Source organism: Rhincodon typus, chromosome 7 (assembly GCF_021869965.1).
Source record: "Rhincodon typus isolate 14 chromosome 7, sRhiTyp1.1, whole genome shotgun sequence".
In the NCBI taxonomy this organism is placed as follows: domain Eukaryota; kingdom Metazoa; phylum Chordata; class Chondrichthyes; order Orectolobiformes; family Rhincodontidae; genus Rhincodon; species Rhincodon typus.
This window is the reverse complement of record NC_063338.1, coordinates 34,056,417-34,075,997: the sequence shown is the minus strand read 5'-3', so window position 1 is coordinate 34,075,997 and position 19,581 is coordinate 34,056,417. Positions and strand designations below refer to the sequence as shown.

The window sequence follows — 19,581 nt, the reverse complement described above, 5'->3', positions numbered from 1 at the left end:
AAAAATCATTCCCTTGCTGTCCATACAACTGCCAAGCATCTTACAGATGTCTTTCTGCAAGGAGGTGGCAATGGTTTACTTTCAAGTGCAGGTTTTTGACTAGGAGGAGAAAATGGCTAGATTTTTCCCGTGTATAATGTGCAATTAGTTGACTTCATAGGCATTGCTTTATATTTTTCTCCTTCAAATACTGGGTATGCTTTCTAACGGGAAGAAGTGTAATTCTCTGAATGTTTGAACAGGAATGTTTGAATGTAATTTGGCAGAGGTTTTATTTCTTCTTACTGCTACTGCCTTTGAAACTCTTAATGTGTTATAACTGGATTAGTCTCCAAGAGGGGCTGCTGTTTACATTGGACAAAGATAATTTGACCAAGCTATTCTGACTAGCCACTAAATGTGCAATGACCTGACTATTAGTGCTGTGAATTTACCTGTTTAAAACCTAATGCGTCAAAAATATTCACTTCACTTTTTTTAACCTTTTGGATGTATGGGTGTAGTTTAATACCTGTGGATTTGGTGGCAGGCAAGCATTTATTGAGATTGGTGGGTTAAGAGCTGACCAGCTTCCTGCTTTTATCAGAATTTAGCCTTTAATGGGAAGGCTTGTGGACAGTCTGGCTGTACTACTACCAACTGAGAACCTTTGAGGGCAATTAAAACCCACTAAATGTCCTCATGGTGTCACCTCTCGTGATCATCCAACATTGGTTGGTGTCTAACTGTGCATGGGGTCCAAAAAGCCGGCTCCCTAGGAGTCATCTACACTTAAAGTTTCCTGACCAAGTGAGCCCGTAATGGAAAGGGCAGACCCGAGGAGAGCCATCCTCCTGCCTTCCTACAAACAGCCTTACACCCCACCCGTTTCACTCTCATCTGTGCCTGGGGCAGACAACAGCCATGGATCTCAAATAGCTGTGGTACTGGCTACAGCCACTGCCTCCCAGTGGCACAGCTAAACATGAAAGAGCTGCCAGCCTCTAAATGCTGAGAAGGTGTTGAAGACAGTACTCCAACCTCCAGGCTCCTTTATCCAGGGATAGGCTGGCCACCTCCTAGCTAAGTGGCTCATTGGCATTTAATTCAAAAGGCCTTGCCAAGAAAAGATGACATGATGCTTTGCATTAAAAGAAGTACCACCCTCTATTTCAGAATTTAAATTGTTTGGTTATCTTAAATTGCTAGCAAAATTCAGTGACTAACAATAAATACCATGGCTGGATACTAATATTTTAGCCAATGGATAAATCAACATAACAATCTAGTGGCTAGTTTGATAGCTGTGAAATTGAGGTGATGTTATATTCAAAGATAGCCAGAAAGAAGGCTCTGTTTAGCTTCCTAAGATAACTTCCATGCAGAGCAGTATTGTGCATGCCTGGAGATGGTGGTAGCAAATAACCTGAGGATAAGTCTTATAGTTCCTCTCAGTAGCAGTTTAAAGTGCCTACTGTCAGAACCCCTACACACATTTAAAAGTGATTACACCAGGGCCGAGCTGAAAGCATTGAAAATGAGATTTGCAATAGTGATAATTTGTTCACCATTTCACAATTCACTACTCGTGTAAAGGGGCCCGAGATTATGAATTTTCAATACTTGAAGCATCAGAAGTCGTAACCAAGTTTGGAGTTAGGCTATGTCTTGTATAAAATTGTAAGTAAACATGGGCTGGTTGGATCAAGCAATTCCATTGCAGCAGATACTTGGTGACAGAAAATTGCAACTTCTAAATATGACTCATAAGACTAACACCAAGTTCATAGTGACCCAAGTTGACTTCAGTGATTACACCACAAATTGGGACCAGCTGTCAAAGTACGACGGTATTCCAAATGCTGCACAGAGATAGCAAAGGACATTGCAAAGAAATAAAAACTTATGAACTTGAAAATAAAAAAATGAAATATTGCCTAATAAATAAATGACAGAATGGTTAAACTAACAATAAGCTCTGCTCTTGTCATTAGGAATGGGGAAAAATATCCAGAATGATCTTCAATTATACACATATGGTCAACATCACCTGCAGACTAATATGAGATTGAAAAGAACATTATACTGATAGCACTCTCCCTTCCCCACACAGGAATTAAAACCTATTGGGAAGGATGAGTGAATTCAAAAAGTATTTACTTCTAACTAAAACCAGATGGAAGGCTACATTTTATGCATTTTTATTGTTTTGTGGGTTTGGACAATATATGACATTTCTAAAATAATACCAAAAATAAATCCTTAAGTTTCAGTTGGAGGAACAAAAGTAAACTTTATAAATGGCTTTTAAAAGAAGACATAAAACTGGATCAAGTTACAGCATGAATGGGACAAGGTTTTTTTTTAAATATAAAAAAGGTCCTAATTATGTTATTACAAATATGCATTTGCTTAACTTGACCACTTTTGATGTATACTTAAAGTTTATGGGATACATTAGAATGATATTTGACTGCAACTCAAAATGTATTATTCTTACCTTGCTTTCTTATTGGTATTTTGCATAAACGCTATTCACAAAAACAATGAAGCCACAACAGCTCGATTATTCACCTGAAAGCAACAGAGATAGCATGAGGGTGTCATAATTGCACACATTTGTATAGGTCCAATAGAATCTTTGTGGACATTTGCAGAACCAATACAACTGTGATTTTTAAATTATTAACATAAATATATAACTGATGTAATGTTAAATAGTGGTTCTTAGTGGATGGTTCTTCAACCTAAAAATACTGGACTGAATGCATCTACTACCTGAGTGGGAGAAAACCAGCTGGAAATCGCTCTGTTCAGTATAAAATTGGATGAATGAACATCTTACTGCCAGTGCCAAAGTCATATTTCCCATTTGCCACATACGTGTTTGTATATGTTACTAATGTTACTTGTTATGACAGTGGTGAAAATGGACTATCAATACTCAGCTTCCATAATTTGACTCGAATACTCGAAACTTTCATGGAGTGAAAATGGTTTTAGTGACCAGACATTGCTGCTGTGGTCACCTGACAATCCAAGACAACTCACCATGGAAGATATGAAACCCACTGCATCAGGATTATCATTTTAATCAAGAGGCACTGGAAATTCTCTTCTTGTTTTACTTTCATATATATGGTAATTGAGAGATGAAAGATTACCTCCTGCCATCCAGCTCGAAATGAAGCAATGACAAGAGCTACCAGAATCGACAGAAGAGTGGCATATCAACAGCAGCCTTTGAGCAAAAGGAGGGAAAAGGCAAACTGGACTGATAACAGCAAGGATTTTGAAAGCTCTACTCTCCCTTCCTCTCTGTCTGAAAGGTCAGGAATTAGCCAGTAAAAAGCAACTTGAAACAACTACTGCCACTCACTGAGAACTCCTGAATATCTGTAGCTTTGTCAGTATGGAAGAAACAAGGCAGCAGCTTCACAGATGGACTTTGGTCTTTTCAATCTCACAACCCAAAGGACTCTTAAGATCTGTAACTTTACTACCTTTATAACCCCAGTATGTACTAGGCACCCTTCTGCATGGTACTGTTACTTTAAAACTTTATTACCTGTGTTTGTGTGTCTGTTTTAGATGTGTTTTAATATATTTCTCAGTTTTAATCGGCAATAAAACGCCACTCTTTTTCACTCAAGAATATCTTGGAGTTCTCTCTCCTTCATTTTTGATCTGGTTAACTATGTTTAATTGGACTGTGATAGCTACATGTTTTAAAAAAAGCAAAATAATAATATTTGTTGTAACCAATAAGAGGGGATTAATGAAAGGGAAGCTGATCACCTCTCCTTACCCGGCTTTAACACATTGTTTCATCTGACAAATCCATTTATGTCATTTGCCTGTAGATATTGCTTTGAGGGTCCTACAAGGTAGCTGTGACCATTTTAGGGCCCAGCTCGCACGTACCTGCTGTTTCTCTTCTGCCAAAAAGCTTAATGAGAGGGATACAATACAGTGACACGTGTTCAATTGGCACACAGCCTCTGAGCGGTACTAACTTGGGGTGAGAGAAATGTGAAAAATGTTAAAAACAATATTTAATTACAGATATGATCAGAAAATGAAAGGCTGCCTTAAAACAAAAACAGATACTTTGAGCCAAATATTGTGTTACAGTCCCATTCTATTCCCAATTATGTGGGTGTAGGAAGTGTGACAAAAATGTTCCTTGCTTTTGCACAAGTTCAATTTCTGAGATTTCAGACTCTGATATATATGTATACTCAATGCACATTAATGCATGATTCTTTAAATCAAATAGGATATTTGTTCACTTGTAAAATTTCCAATTCAGATAAATATGCCTGTGCAGCAAATTTGTCTAAAAAAAATTAATAACATTTATATAACAGTCCTCATGGTCGAATCATTTCACAGCCAAAGATATAGTTTTGAACTGTCATCAATGTAGCAATATCAATATCAAAATTTCAAACACCGGTTGAGATTTTTTAAAAATGTGTTTCAGGCTGAAGAAATAACATTAACTATTGGCCAAGCTTTTGACTTAGCCTACAAGAAGTTTCTGGAAACAGGAGGAAAAGACGTTGAAACAAGAAAACAGATTGCAAGTTTACAGAAACGAGTGAGTTTTAAATAGTTATGCTATCAAATGTAATGCATTGAAAAAATGTCACACTAAATGTATAAACGTATAAATGTAGAACATTGTAAACTGCAAATTTCTTCCAATACCTTTCCTCTCAAAGCCTGTAGATCGTTTATCAAATTACTACAAAATTGCAACGTTTGTGGCTACATATGTGAGGAATATTATGGGGCTATCTATGCCAATTTTGTACTTTAACAAAGATCAATTATTTGAAAAACTGCATTGGAAGAGAAATTTATTGCTGCTTTTGGCACTGTCCAGTGTGAACTCGATTCTCCAGGCAGTGCTTCACATTGTGTCCACTGCACGTGACAGACCCCAGAGAAATTGTGCAATCCTGACATTTCACAGCTCAAACAACTGTTATAATACCAAGTTCCACAATTGGCTAACACAAGTCATAATTGTCCATAAGTAAAAGAAAAAGAATAGAGGAACCTACAAGCTGCTTTAGTCAAAGCTCCAGATGCACAGTCAAGAAAACATTATGAAATATTTTTCTACTGGAAAGTGCTTGGAAATCTATTTATCAGCGTGAGTTTTTGGTGGTGTTTTGATACAATTGCCACAAGAGTGTTGCCATAACCTCATGAGGTGGTAAAGGTGCACTGTCAATAATGGAGGCAGCAGTAACATTGCTTCTGGGTCTACAGCACCATAGCAGCTAGGTAGAGGGCAAGTGCCATGCCATCTGCTGGTTTGGTGCCAGACTCTTTCCCACTCATCAGCAGTGACAGGAGGCCATCTGGAAGCTGGACAATGCGCTGAGCATCTCACTGTGCAAGCCACGAAGGCTGTTCTGTCTGTCGCCCCATAAAGGTCTTCATCTGACTTCTCTACAGCATAATTTGTCTACAGAGTCTCTCTCCCTAAAGAGTCAGCATATGAAACATTCTTTATCTTTGTTCTGCCTGTATGCTATTCAAGCGCTGATTCTACCTCAATATTAATCTCCAAGATTTGTTCAGTATCGGCATCTGAGCTGCTGGCTGTAAATATCAGATCAAATGATGTAATCTCTTCACTAGTGTGTTACTGTTGCTGTATTCCAGTTTAGCTCCTGTAGCTGGGGAAATGACAGTTCTTCCATCCCTGAAGACATAAGATGTGATGGAGTAAAGGTGGGTTGAGGAAATAGAGGGGGTTTGGGGGGCACGGAGTACTAAAAATTGTCCATGTTCATAGTCAGCAGTTTGCTCAGCATGTCGGATAACTGGATGAAAGTCAGCAGTGTGTTGATAAAGAGCATAAACCAGAAATATACCATTCTTCTTGATGTTCTGTAGTGTCTATTACAATAGTCTTTTGCAGTAGACCCCCAAGATATTCAGGTCTGTTTTCTCCACTGGCTCAGGAATTGGAGGGGTCCTCATCCCATACTGGCTCTGTTCTGCTCCCTTTCGTTACATGTCAACTCTCTCTGCAAAATAAGACCGTAGTTGTGCAATGCGCGTGCGACAGTTGGAGGTATTGTAATCAGTGGGATGTGTGTGTGTATGTCATTGGCAGTGTTGGTGTAAGTATGGCAGTGAGGTGGAGATTCCCGGTGTTAAGTGTGAGTCCTGAGATCCAGTGGGTGCTTCTGGTTGATGGAAACATGTGCATGGCTGTTGGTTTAGTGGGGAGGAGATGTCATGTAAAGATGCATTCACTAATGTTGAGGCGCAGCTGCCTTGGTTCCAAACCCTACTGCTCATCTACTCCTTTCCTTTCTAAGGGTAGGCCTTGGTCCCCTCCTGGTTCCCTGCAGGACCACGATGCCCTGCTCACCAGCGCAACTAACATTTCCCAGTACTTCATCTGTCAGGTGGGATCCTTCAATGTAGCCCGGTATTTAGTATTATTTTTCAGGAATTTCCACAGCGTCAATGGTGTCTTTTTTTTCCCATCTTCTTTTTGTGATACAACCTGCCTGTAAGAAAACACAAATCACTGTTGGAGTCCCCTGCTCTTTACAAGTTATTCTGGCAACATTGAGAAGCGGGGATCCCAAGTTGTTCTGCAGAAATAATGCAGATGAAATATATAGGCCAATCTGAGCCTTACCCACACTAATCCAATAAGTCATAGTCATAGGGTCATACAGGTCTACAACATGCAAACAGGCCCAACTTGCCCATGCCGCCTAGTTTTCACAATTTAAACTATTCTCCCATTTGCCTGTGTTTTGTCCATACCCCTCTGTACCTATCCCATCCATGTACATGTCTAAATGTTTCTTAAATGAAGAAATTGTACTTGCTTCCACCACGACTTCTGGCAGCCTGTTTGTCTCACCACCGTCTGTGCAGAAAAAAATTGCCCCTGGGCTCTTTTGTATCTCTCCCCTCTCACATTAGACCTATGCTCTCGAGCTTTAGACTCCCCTACCATGTGAAAAATCTGTCCACTATCTACGTTATCCATGGCTCTTGTGATTTATATACCTGTAATGAGGTCAGTCTCCTCTTCTGTCTCCTATAATCCAGCGAAGAGTCCCTATCCAACCTCTCCTTATAACTCAAACCTTCCAGTCCAGGTAGCATCCTAGTAAATCTTTTCTGCACTTTTTCTAGTTTAATAATATCCTTTTTATAGTAGGGCGACCAGAATTGCACACAGTACTCCAAATGTGGCCTCACCAACGTATTGTACAGCTGCAACAAAACATCCCTTCTCCTATACTGAACGCTCTGACCAATGAATGCTAGTATGCCAAAAGCCTTCTTCACCACTCTGTCTACCTGGGACTCCATTTTCAAGGAGCTATGAACCTGTACTCCTAGATATCTTTGTTCTATAATACTCCCCAGGGCCCTACCATTGACTATGTAAGTCCTGCCCTGGTTTGTCGTAACAAAGTGCAATACCTTGTATTTATCTAAATTAAACTCCATCTGCCATTCCTCAGCCCACTGGCCCAGCTGATCACGATCTCGCTGCATTCCCAAATAACCTCCTTCACTGTCCACTATACCACTGATCTTGGTATCGTCCACAAACTTACTAAGCATTCCTAAGCAGCCAAATCATTTATATAAATGGTGAATAACAGTAGACCCAGTACCTGTCATAGCTGGTCATAGGCCTCCAGTCTGAAAAACAACCCTCCACCACCAGCCTCTAATTTCTACCATCTAGCCAATTTTGTATCCAATTGGCTAGCTCTCCCTGGATCCTGTGAGATTTAACCTTACTTGACAATCTACCATGAGGTACCATGTCAAAGGCCCTGCTAAAATCCATGTAGTCACCCTTTCAAAATCTCTATCAAATTTGTGAGACACGACTTCCCACGCACAGAGCCATGCTGACTATCCCAAATGAGTCCTTGTCTCTCCAAATGCCTGTACAGTCCTTGCCTCTCCAAATGTTTGTAAGAGGTACAGCATGCTGCAAGCCATGACCCTTGTGCCTAAACATTGGGACAATTAACTTTCACAGCACTTATGGTTTACCAAGCTTCAGCAGCAGGTTTGTGTGAAACTGCTTCTGTGACTGATATTGCAAACCATGTCTCGACATCAATGCACTTGAATTTCAACCACATTTAATAATTGTGATGCAACAATGGCTTTTCAGCATTTAATGAACTGCTTTCCTGAATTAAGGTTTAAAAGCCATGGGTTATGAACATATTTTGAATGGCTTCAGATTCAAATGAAAACCAAATGTATATATAACACCGTTTTTGGATTAACTTTTGCACATGAATCAGGTTTTTTTCACTATTTTGTGGGTAGAGGGAGAAAGGGAAGCAACAATTAAAGGGAATTTTAACCTTGAGTAAGCAAGTTTGATTTGATTCCTCAATGTAATGAGAAAATGCTTGAATAAAAAGGCAAAATGCTGGGAACATCTGGTGCCTCCACTGGCATCTGAAAATAAAAAGACAGATTTGAGCGAAAACTTTGTATTATAAGTGGTATTTATCCAAACTGTTGATCCGAGTTTTCTTCCTTACATTTTAGTAAGTCTGTCTATAACCAGAATTTTCTCTTTTTCATTTCCTACATTTTTATCTTTCTATTTTAACTGGTGGACATTTTAGGGCAGGTTTTTATATTTATACCAAGCAGTTTTCAAAATAAAAACAAGTAAAACAAAATACAAAATGCTATAAACGTTCGGCATTTCCTGCAGCATCTTCGGAGAAAAGGTTAACATTGGAATTGAGAACAAGTAAGATTCTCATCAGAATACAAATGTGCTCATACACAGGGTTGGAATTGGCAATGTCAGTGGCAGCATCACACCTAATTTTCACCTTTACTGAACATCAGAGAAGCCCCACACCTTCTGGATCTTACACATCACTCGGCACAACTCCAAAACCAGAGCCCACACACCAAAATGTGTTAACCCATAAGTTGGAGTAGGCTAATCAATACTACTCAGGAGAGCTCACTGCTTCAAACAATATGTGAAAGTACCACAAATTGAGGTAAGTTGTCCACTAATTACAAAGAAATCACGCATCGAATTTCATACCAGCATTTTAAAAATACTTCCCACTGCCACAGTAGTTCACATGCATACTATTGCAGCAGTGTGATGATGACAATGGCTGCTCACCATATTTCCAAGCCATTACTTGTGAATCAAGCATTTACATGTTATTCCAATGATGACTTGTAATGAAGACAAGCTATAAACAAGTGGGATAAAGATTCATGGGAAAGGAAGGGTCAGCCAGGATACAAAAATAAGGCAAAAATTGCCTTAAGATTATTGACTCATGCAATTCACATAATCCATAGGCTCTGTCACAAATACATTTGTGAGCAACAAGGACTTGACATGATATGTCCATTTTTTTATTTATTATTCCTGTGAACTAACAAAGACAAATACAAACAACAGAAGAATTGACTAAATCTTCATTCTGTTTTCTGTTTTACTCTTGCACAGCTGTGCCAATAACAGTTGAGGCATCTCTTTTGTGTAAAATAATTTTAAAATAGTAGCACTGTGGGGGAAGGGATTTGAAATTTTGTCAGACAAGTGACTAAGCAGATATATGTACTTCCTTGAACCTCAAGCAGGGCAGAAGATCATTAAGTATCATTGAGGTTTGGGAATTATTAAACTATGTGTAGTCCTTGAAGTAATCTATTACAAAATTCTGTTTAATGGCTTCCATGTTGGTTGTAATCAAAGTTCATGCTTCAGCACATAGTTTTATAATACAATTTCCAAATTAGTTATCCTTATGGGTTTTTTATGTGCTTACAATTGATGATGCAGTTAGAGTCATTATGTAAAGGATGGTTTTATGTTGCTGTGTTTAAATTCTGAGAAATTTGTCAAAAAATTCATTGATATTGATGACCCTCAAACTTGATTTGAATGCAATTAATTTGATAAACTTGATTCATTTTTGATAACCTGACTTAATCCTCAGGTCCTAATGCAACTTACATTAGATTAAACAAAGGGGCTTATTGAATTGTGGGATAATTTGAAAATGCATTAAGCCAAGTATGTCCAACCTGCACCTGCATCATTGAAGCTTTGCAGTAAGTCCCTCAAAACTGAGACAACTTGGACCACTTTCTACTTGTGTTGTGTTGGTTCGTGATTTGGCATTTTTGTTCTTAGCACGGTTATCCTATTGGAAAGGACATCAACATTAGAACCACATTAAAGTGCACATTTGAGGGCACTTTAAACTTCCAAATTAAAAATATGTTCAAATTAATGGGGATACTAATTTAGACTTAATGTTTCTAAGACTCCATTGTGCATACTTGTGAGACCCATAGTTAAAGGGCAAAATACGGTACGTAACATCTCTCTGTCATATTGAATAATGCATTCACCTTTTACGGAATGTATCAGTCGCCATACGATCAGAAAGATCTCATTTTTTTTTATTTACAGATCTTATTAAATTTGAATGAGAGCATAAAAATGGGATCTCAATAAGTGATTACAATGCCACGTGTAAGACACTGTAAATCATTACCATACTGTTACCCCTTTGAGGCCTGAATCTATTGTCAGTCTCAATGTACTGGAATGTCCAAATGGCCAACCAGCTGTTTTCTATGTATTAGAATCTCATAGACCTTAAGTGGATTCTGTCTCCGGCAGTACTGTCCTAAGAAGGGTGAACTTCCAATTTGTATCCCCAAATCTGATGATGAGGTATCTGGTCTGCTGCTGCAAGCCAACATCTCAATAACCCACGGACCATTTTTTTTTTGAAAAAAAAGTCATTTATTCACAGGATCTGGATGTTTCTGATAAGACTGATAGTTATTGCATGGCATTAATTGCCCTTGAGAAAGTGAGAGTGAGCTCCGTTTTTGAATCACTGTAATTCCATGTAATGAAGATCCTCTGATAATGCTATTAGGGAACAATTCCCAAGATTTTGATACAGCAACAATGAAGGAAAGTGATATATTTCCAAGTAAAAATAGCATGATTCTGAGGAGAATTTGGGGATGTCGATAATCCCAATTTTTTCTTCTGCTCCATTCACTAAACCTGAAACGTTAGCTTTGCTTTCTGTCCACAGATGCTGCCAGACCTGCTGAGTTGTGGCAGCAATTTCAGATGTTGTTTCAGATCTCCAGCATCTGCAGTTCTTTGTCTTGTTCTTCTTGTGCTTGTCCAGGACTGTAGAGATTGTAGATTTGGGAAGTTTAGTCTTCCTGGTGGTGCCGCTAATGGGCAAGGGGCACCATCCTATGATAGCAACCTCTGCCTGCCGTTTTAAGCACTTTTTTTGGAAAGAAAATGTGAATCCTACTCTTACTTGACTACCCATGCTAACTATTTTATAGTATGGGCAACTTACTATTGGGGTCAATTGAACTTTTACCAAGCCCAAATCACACTTGATTATTTACTTACATATGGTGAGCAGACAGCCGATTTTGGCACCTGCCCATCTTCTATAATGGGTTTAGTTCAGGAGTGGGTGGGAAGGTGGCGGACTATCTGTCTGACCAATAATTACGTGTGTGTCTCCCAGTATCTAGCCCACAGTCTTGTGCTGTAGCTTCACCAGGTTAACACCTCACCTTTAAGTACACCCGCTGCTGTTACTGCCATGTTCCCCTACATTCCTCATTGCTTTAGTTGCCAGGCTCAATATTTATGTGAGTGAGAGATATGCTGGACCATAAGGCGGTTGGATACAATCATTTTGCAGCTGATGCCCATGGTGTTTCAAGGCTGATCTGCAAAATTTGATCTGCATCTCTACACATTTAGCATGATGGTATTTCCAAACAACACGATAGAGGACATCCTGAATAAAAAAAGGGACTGTGGAGTATTGGCTTTTGCCAATACGGCTAAAACCAGATACGTCGGTAACAAGTCAATTGTTGAGGATGAGGTGAAGTAGATTTATCTCTTTTTGTTTTGGTTCTCTCACCACCTTTCAATGGTTTTGTCTGTCAGCTAGCTCCTTCAGAACTCAGTCACATCAATCAGTCAGCCTCTATTTGTAATAGATATTGAAATCACTTACTTAAAGTAGCTTCCAAATCCTCGCCACCCTTAATTTTTGTTCAAAGGGATGTTCAACACGAAGGAGTACAGACTTATCAGCTATGGGAGGACAGTTGGTGGTAAATACTTGTCAAATTTTTCACTGGAACTGGATTACGGAAGATATGTTTGTCCAGTGCAACCTTGACCACCAAGCCAATATGGTTTTGTTCTTTCTTATTGAGCTGCTAATTGACTAATGAACAGGGTTTGACAAACAGTGCCAGAGTTTCAGAATCATTGTAAAGAATTGTTGCAAAGCTAGCAGCTAAAGCCTCTGCGGCAGAATGTTTAGTTTTCCCCATTCCTGATAACATCCAATCAGCTTTCTACTCTACCACAATGCCAAAAGGGCTCTCAAAGTCACAAGTTATATCCCATATGACTGTGAAAATCACGAACTTTCCCTCCGGGCCCTCTCCTCTTCCTGTCTGCAGCCTCTGACCTGGTGTCCTTATCTTCCTTCATCTCTACTGGCATCTAGCTGGTTGGGACTGCTCTTGCTGGTTTCCATTTTATTTGAATTGTCACCAGAAAAACACTTGTAATGGCACCTCTTGCTGCTCATGTATTGATCTATCTTTGACCCCCACAGATTTCTCACTATGTGCTGCCCTACCAGGATATCATCAATAGGCAGGTTCAATTTTCACACATACCCAGTTGTAGCTCAATGTCCGTCTCCAGTCCACCATTGTTTCTAAACTATCAAACTTCTTATCTATCCTGAATGAGCAGAAACTTCCTCCAGCTAATTGTTGGGAAGATTAAAAGCCAATATTTTTAAGTCTCTCCTCAAATCTCAGTTTCACAGTGAACAACTCAATCCCTTTCCCTACCAGCAGTCTGAGATTAAACTGATCTATTTTCACCCTTGGTGTCACATTTGGCCCAGGACAACTCTCAACATCATGTTTGTGCTATCATTAAAACCACCTCCATTATGTTGTCCACCAATGCCCTGCCTCAGCTCTTCTGCTGCTGAAACTATAATTCAGCCCTATGGTACTCTAGACCTGACTTTTCCAATGCATTTTTGATTTGTATCTCTCATTCTACCCTCCATAAACTTAACATCATCTAAAACTTGCGACCTGTCATTAACTCACACCAAGTCCTGTTCACCTATCACCCCTGTGCTGTCTGACCTACGTAAATTCCCAATCATTCCATGTCTTGATATTATAATTCTACTCCTTTTCAAGTCCCTCCATGGTTTCACATCTCCCTGTCTGCTTGATCTCCTCCAAACTTGAAGCCCTCTGAAATTTCTGAATTCTTTTGCTTCTGGCATTTTGAGTAGTTACCATATGAGGTGGCCCTGCTTTCAGTTACCTAGGTCCCAAGCTCCGGAATACCTCTCTACTTCTCTACATCACTATCCCTCTTTGAGATTCGTTGAAATATAATTTTTTTGCAAAGCATTTGGTCATCTGACCTGACATTTTTTTTTAACAAAGCTCTGTGTCATGCTTTGTTTTATAATGTTCTTGTGAAGTGCCTTGGAACATTTGCACTGTGAATTTACACAAAGCATTATGAAAACTGTTGTTCTCTTGCATCCGAAAAGCTAATTTCAAATTTTCAGTGATTTTTGTAATTCAAAGATTGTTCTATGTACCTAGTATACTGCCCCAGTTTACCCCTTGCCTCAGTTCTATAACAATCAACGTATTGATGTGTTTATTAGTCTAGTTTTTTTGTCATAATAAAGATTTAGTTAAGTCTCAAGATTAAAATTAGTGTCTGTCAGATTTTAGTAAGTTATGGAGCTACAGTTCAGAATCCAACCACTGATGCAGACAAACCAGCATGGATCATTGCCAGTCTTCAGCACCAATAAATGTGTAGCACTGGCTCCAAAATAAGAATCTGCCAAATGAAAAATATGTTTCGTCTCAAGGTGGTGAACCGACATTGTGGTGATCCCATGTTAAATGGGGAAAAGCGAAGGAGAAAGGATGGAGTAGCAGTTTACTTGTCTACAAGCTGTTTATAAAATCACATACAAATGGATTACCAATCAGGAACTTCCAGAAAACAAGTATTATTTTTCTTCAAGCTTGGAACAGTGAAGCCTTCTGTTGCATTCTACATCCTTCATATTCCTGTAACAAAACTCCAGCGTTTTGATTAATCCTGGTTGTCATGATTTATCCTAGTCCTTCATTCATGTTAGGTCTCCTCCAATGCAAGTTTTTCTTATTCTTTCCTTGTCAAAATCAGATAATTCTAGTTCTGAAGCCTGCTTTTTGAACATTAACATGATCTAAGTTGCAATATATTTGAAAACATAGTTGCACAGTTTCAAAGACAAGGTTGTTTTACAGATTCAGGAATTGGAAACTGAGAATATTGAACTGAAAAAGAAAGTTCAAGAGATGGAAATTAATTTCAGGGTCACTCAAGGTCCATCATCACCAGTAAGTACAAAAACATTTGGTTCGCTATCCCTTTTCTTTTTACTCTGCCATTTAAGTGTTTAATATTTGTTAGTATAAATTGTATTAAAGAATAAAGACATTCATTCTAATAGAGAACACTATATTGCAGTGAACTAAATAAATCTCAAATCTTTTGAAACTTTTTGGAATATTTTCTAGTACTCTAGTCAAAGAAGGTTTTTCTTATGATACAGCTCTCTTCTGTAGTTGTTGATGACATATAAATCATTAAGATAATGAATAGATTTATATTTAATGTTTTACTGTTGAAGTGTTTTGATTGCTTAATAAGAAAAGTTTTTTTTTTAAATTTTAATAATCGTATTTAACCTGCCGCTTATGCTTGCAGGTCTGTCGTAGAATATTTGTCCTGATCTGACAGTTAATTTGAATGCTTCTGCACTATCTAGTCTCATATACAAAACTTCTTATAAAGAGATGAATCAAATCTATAACCAAATGAAAGTGTCTGCTTAAATGGAATGGTTTGATCAACTCAACATCTTAAATGATGCAATGATATTTCATTAAAAAGCTTTTGAATTTGAATCCTGCTTTTGATCATGTTTTATCATGTAAAAGAAATAAAATGTTTGCTATGAACTGATTTATAATTTATACATAGATAATGTTGCCATGTTTTGAAAATAGTTTGTAAAGACTTCAATGAAGCAGATGGCTTTTCAGTTTTCTTTGTTGTTATTCTCTCAACCTGACAGCATAGCATTAAGTGCTGTGGCCACATCATCTTGGATGCTGGCAGTTGTTCATTCAGACAGTTGATGATATTTAATTTTTTTAATGACTATTTTCAAGCAATGCAGCAAGGTTCCAGTTGTTTCCATTTGTGATTATATGCAAATTGGACCAGCATGATTCAGGATTTTGTATTGAATTTTAACCTTTCAACTAAAGAAAGCACTAAAGGAACCTTTATATGTTGGTGAGCCTCTGCAGATTAGAACTAAGTGAGCATAGTATTTATTAGACAACTTTGTTTCCTTTTTTGCAATGAGCTGTGTATTTGAGCCCTGAAGTGCCCCTGCCTGTTGCTCATTTTACAGGTTTATTATTTCCGGTCAATATGAACCTCCTTTTTCCCTCCAATCTACTTGTATCTTTCCGTTCGGAGAAAAAAAATGTTTGTATTAGTTTTTCATCCTCCTGTAGTTGATGGTACTGGAAGTCCCACTAAAAGAGTTTACACAGAGTTCTAAAAAATATATTGTGAGGGAATAAGCAAAATTCAACATAAGACTTCTGTGAGAAGCAAAAACACAGTTGGACTTATGTAGTGTCTTTCACAATTTCAGGAGGTGGCAAAGTGATTTCCAGCCAATTGAATCATTTTGAAGTGTAAGCACTGTTGCTAGGTAGGTAACTCAGCAGTTGATTTACACTCAGCCAGGTCTCAAAAGTAGCAACAAGATCATTGAACAGACCATCTATTTGATTGAAATTGTTTGAGGAATAAATGGTGGCCCTAATGCTGAACATGTTTTCAAAAAAATGCCGTAGAACCTTCTATGTCCACCTTGGAAGGCAGATGAGGGCTCGGTTTAACGTCCCAAAGATGACATATCTAATGGTGCACTGAGGTGTCAACCTCAACTAAAATGTTGCAAATCTCGACACGCATTGAGCACTCAACCTCTGAGTTAGAGTTGAGAATGCAGCTCTGAGGCAGAACTAACACTTGAAAGAGGATAGTGAAAACATATTCAATATTTCCCAAGCTGAGTCAGTGGACTTTGCTCAAATGGTTTATTTAACACTGACTTTTCTCTGGGCTGAATTTTACCAGAAATCGACTAAATGTCAATTAAGTGTCAATTAAATAAGTGTCACTTTCTTGGAGGATTTCTATTCGTAAAATCTAGTGAGTTTTCTCAATGTATTCTCCGCAGTTCACCTCATTAACTGAGCAACGTGCCTGAATGGTACGCTGCCTGTGCTGTCTTTTTGCTAGAGGCAGTGTACATGCTATTACTGGGACTTCCTGGGATTTCTGGCGTGAGTGTCATTTTTAAATCCGGCCATGCACTAGGTCAAGTGCTGTGAGCCAGAATCTGCCCTTCACAGTGCATGTAGTGGGAGGGGAAACGAGAACAAACACTTCTGAGGGCTCAAAGGTGGCATGGCAGCCGCTTCTTTGCAACCACAAATGCACGTTCATAAACATAGTCAATTAAGAACCAAGCTACATAGATTACCTGTCCTTAGCATCATCCCAACTTAGAATCATGTCTAAGGGAGTTCTACTCTTTCCCCCAGGCCCAGCATAGTCTAACATCTTCTCACTGTTCATTGTGGGCTGTCAGATAATGGAAAACCTTCAAATAATAGAAAGTGTTCGTTTTTATTCGGCAATAGAGATCGAAAAACAACTGAAAGCTGTATTTGCCTCTGTGAACAGACTGAGGCCACTTGACTTTCGAGCATCAACAAAGTTACAGATAATGAACAATTACTGCAATTAGCTCATGTCTGTTGAAACCAGGTCTCAATTATTGTCTGGCTTGTTGTGTATAACTCTGCAGCACTACATTATACTGAAAATGATGTTCCGGCTACTCAATATCCTTATTGTTATCTTTCTCAGAAGACTGCTCCCACTTTTCGAGTGTCCCTCACATCCCCTGCTTGCCTGCATCAGTTGGGCAGATTGTAACAAGCAAGGATAATGGAGCACACATTGTCTAAAATTACTGTAAGGACCCAGTAAACCGATTGGAGTGATGGAATCTCATCTTTAGCACCCCTATCATCTGCTCCATGATAGCCCAGAAAGATCAGCATTGTATTTACATTCCTCCTCAGTCAGTACGTTGTGAAATCAGCCATTGGTTATAGTTGCAGTGGGTATTGTTTGTCTTTCACTAGCTGTTCTTGAAAAGGGAAGGTCGCCATTGTCTTACCAAAGGGGTTACCGTAGGTTGTTTTCCCATTAGGGAGAGAGAGATGACTGGTGGTGATTTAACCTGAAGGTGACCATGCCTCAGGCATGGGGGAGAGTTTAAGGTGGAGAGTCCTTCGTGATAACCATAGCCAGTTCAGAAATTGAAACTATGCTGTTGCTATCACTCTGCATTGCAAACCACCCATCCAGCCAAATGAGCAAACCAACCGTCCCCATCCATCCTTAATATCAATAATCAGAGAACCCAGACTGTTTAGAAGTCTGTGATATTATATGAATGTAAATAGTGTTGTTAATAAACTTCAAAACATCCATGTCAACTAGAACCTGATCTCCTTGGCATATATGAGCTAACATATGAGTGTGCATTAGGATCATATCCTATTCATCACTTTCTGTGGTGAATTTGGCCCACAGTTTCATGGGTAAATAATTTGAATTTGCTGCCAGCAAGACGGGTCCAAATTGGAAGCTATGCAGTCAATAGATAGTTAAAAGTTCATTTGTTCAGGTATTGTTGTTGGTGGAAATTTTAACATAATTTTTTGCTTACTTTATTGATGTCTAATAGTAAGTACTAAAAGATATCAATACAAATAAAGATTAATCATAGTTGGGAGATGTTGATTTTAAGAAATTGTTGGCCGTACTCTTCCTCTGAATGACATTATGAAGTTAATTTTGGAACCAATGCAGAAAGCAATTGTCCCATCTTAAAATTTATCAAGGGTTACTCCAGATTTTTTTGTTGTGATAGCATTTGGCGATCCAGGAATTCATTATAAATAATATATTTTTGCACATATGCGATGCAAAAATAAAAGCTCTGATCAATGTGTTTGAAAGATTAGTATTCACACAGATGTTATACTAAGATGTTGCATTAAGTGTGTTCCTGTTATGATTCCTGCATTTTAATCCACCAGCACCATTTTGAAATGATCTAATATTTGCAGTGGTAATCTCGATGGATTTCATTCAGCAAATTCTACGTCAATGTTGACTTCAATGATGACCTAGCTGGAATAATTTTCTGGTTAACATTGGGAAGCAAGGAGTGGCGCAAGTAATTGTTGAACTTATTACTGCAATAAATTTCTGTGACTTGAGAGGGCACTTAACCAGTGCTGATGCACCATTCTGACTGCACAATTCCTTGCAAATTCTTGATCAATGTTTGGTTCAGTCAATTAGAGAATCAATTCAGACAATTATTCACAGTATGGGAACATTTTATGCACAAAAATTATATATGAATAGATGATTATTTTGTTCACAGGGAATTATTGATTGTTGTGCTCGAGTTAAAATCTGAGTATCATTTAATCTAGAAAATAATTGGTGCAAAATAGTTGGTTGCAGTTGCTTTAGCTCTACAATTTCAGTGTCTTGATCCTGTCATCTTGTCCCTTTAACCCTTACAAGCTTTCATTCCTATAACACTAAAACTCCGGATGCCAATCAACCCATAAACAGAAGCAGTTGCACATGCACACTGAGCTTGCACTGTGCCCAGTGTATGTGGGATTTCTCGCACTGCATTGACTCAGCCATTGCCATGCATGATTTCCTCAAACCACTGACCAGCATATGACAGTTACTGAGATTAGGTGTCTTTTCCTTACTTGAGAAATATGTACAGCATAGTCTGTTGTTCTGTCTTTATTGATTCACGGGATGAGGGTGTCACTGGCTAGGCAGCATTTATTGCCCATCCCTAATTGCCCAGAGGGCAGTTCAGAGTCAACCACATTGCTGTGGGTCTGGACTCACATGTAGGCCAGACTAGGTAAGGATGGCAGTTTCCTTCCCAAAGGATATTAGTGAACCAGATGGGTTTTTCCTGACAAGCAACAATGGATTCATAGTCATTATTAGATTTTTAATTCCAGGTATTTATTGAATTCAATTTCCACCATCTGCCAATGGCGGGATTCGAACCCGGGTCCCCAGGACATTAAATGGGTCTCTGGATTAACAGTCCAGCGACAGTACCAGTAGGCCATCGCCTCCCCTTAAGTCAGTCAGTATGCCAGTATATTATTAAGAGACATGCCCTTGATACCCTCACTATTAAATGCAATCTAAGATTATAAGAAACTCATACTTCATCATATCCC

The 19,581-nt window shown here is 38.7% G+C and overlaps 1 protein-coding gene across 4 annotated transcripts in view; it reads left to right on the top strand.

Annotated features, from left to right (window-relative positions):
- Positions 1-19,581, top strand: part of gulp1a (GULP PTB domain containing engulfment adaptor 1a) — a 336,837-nt gene that overhangs the window by 273,372 nt on the left and 43,884 nt on the right. For all 4 annotated transcript variants that reach the window (XM_048599477.1, XM_048599478.1, XM_048599480.1 and 1 more), the window contains 2 exons: positions 4,466-4,582; positions 14,428-14,520. In XM_048599477.1, coding sequence (XP_048455434.1) covers positions 4,466-4,582; positions 14,428-14,520 — 210 coding nt within the window. The remainder of the gene's footprint in view (positions 1-4,465; positions 4,583-14,427; positions 14,521-19,581) is intronic.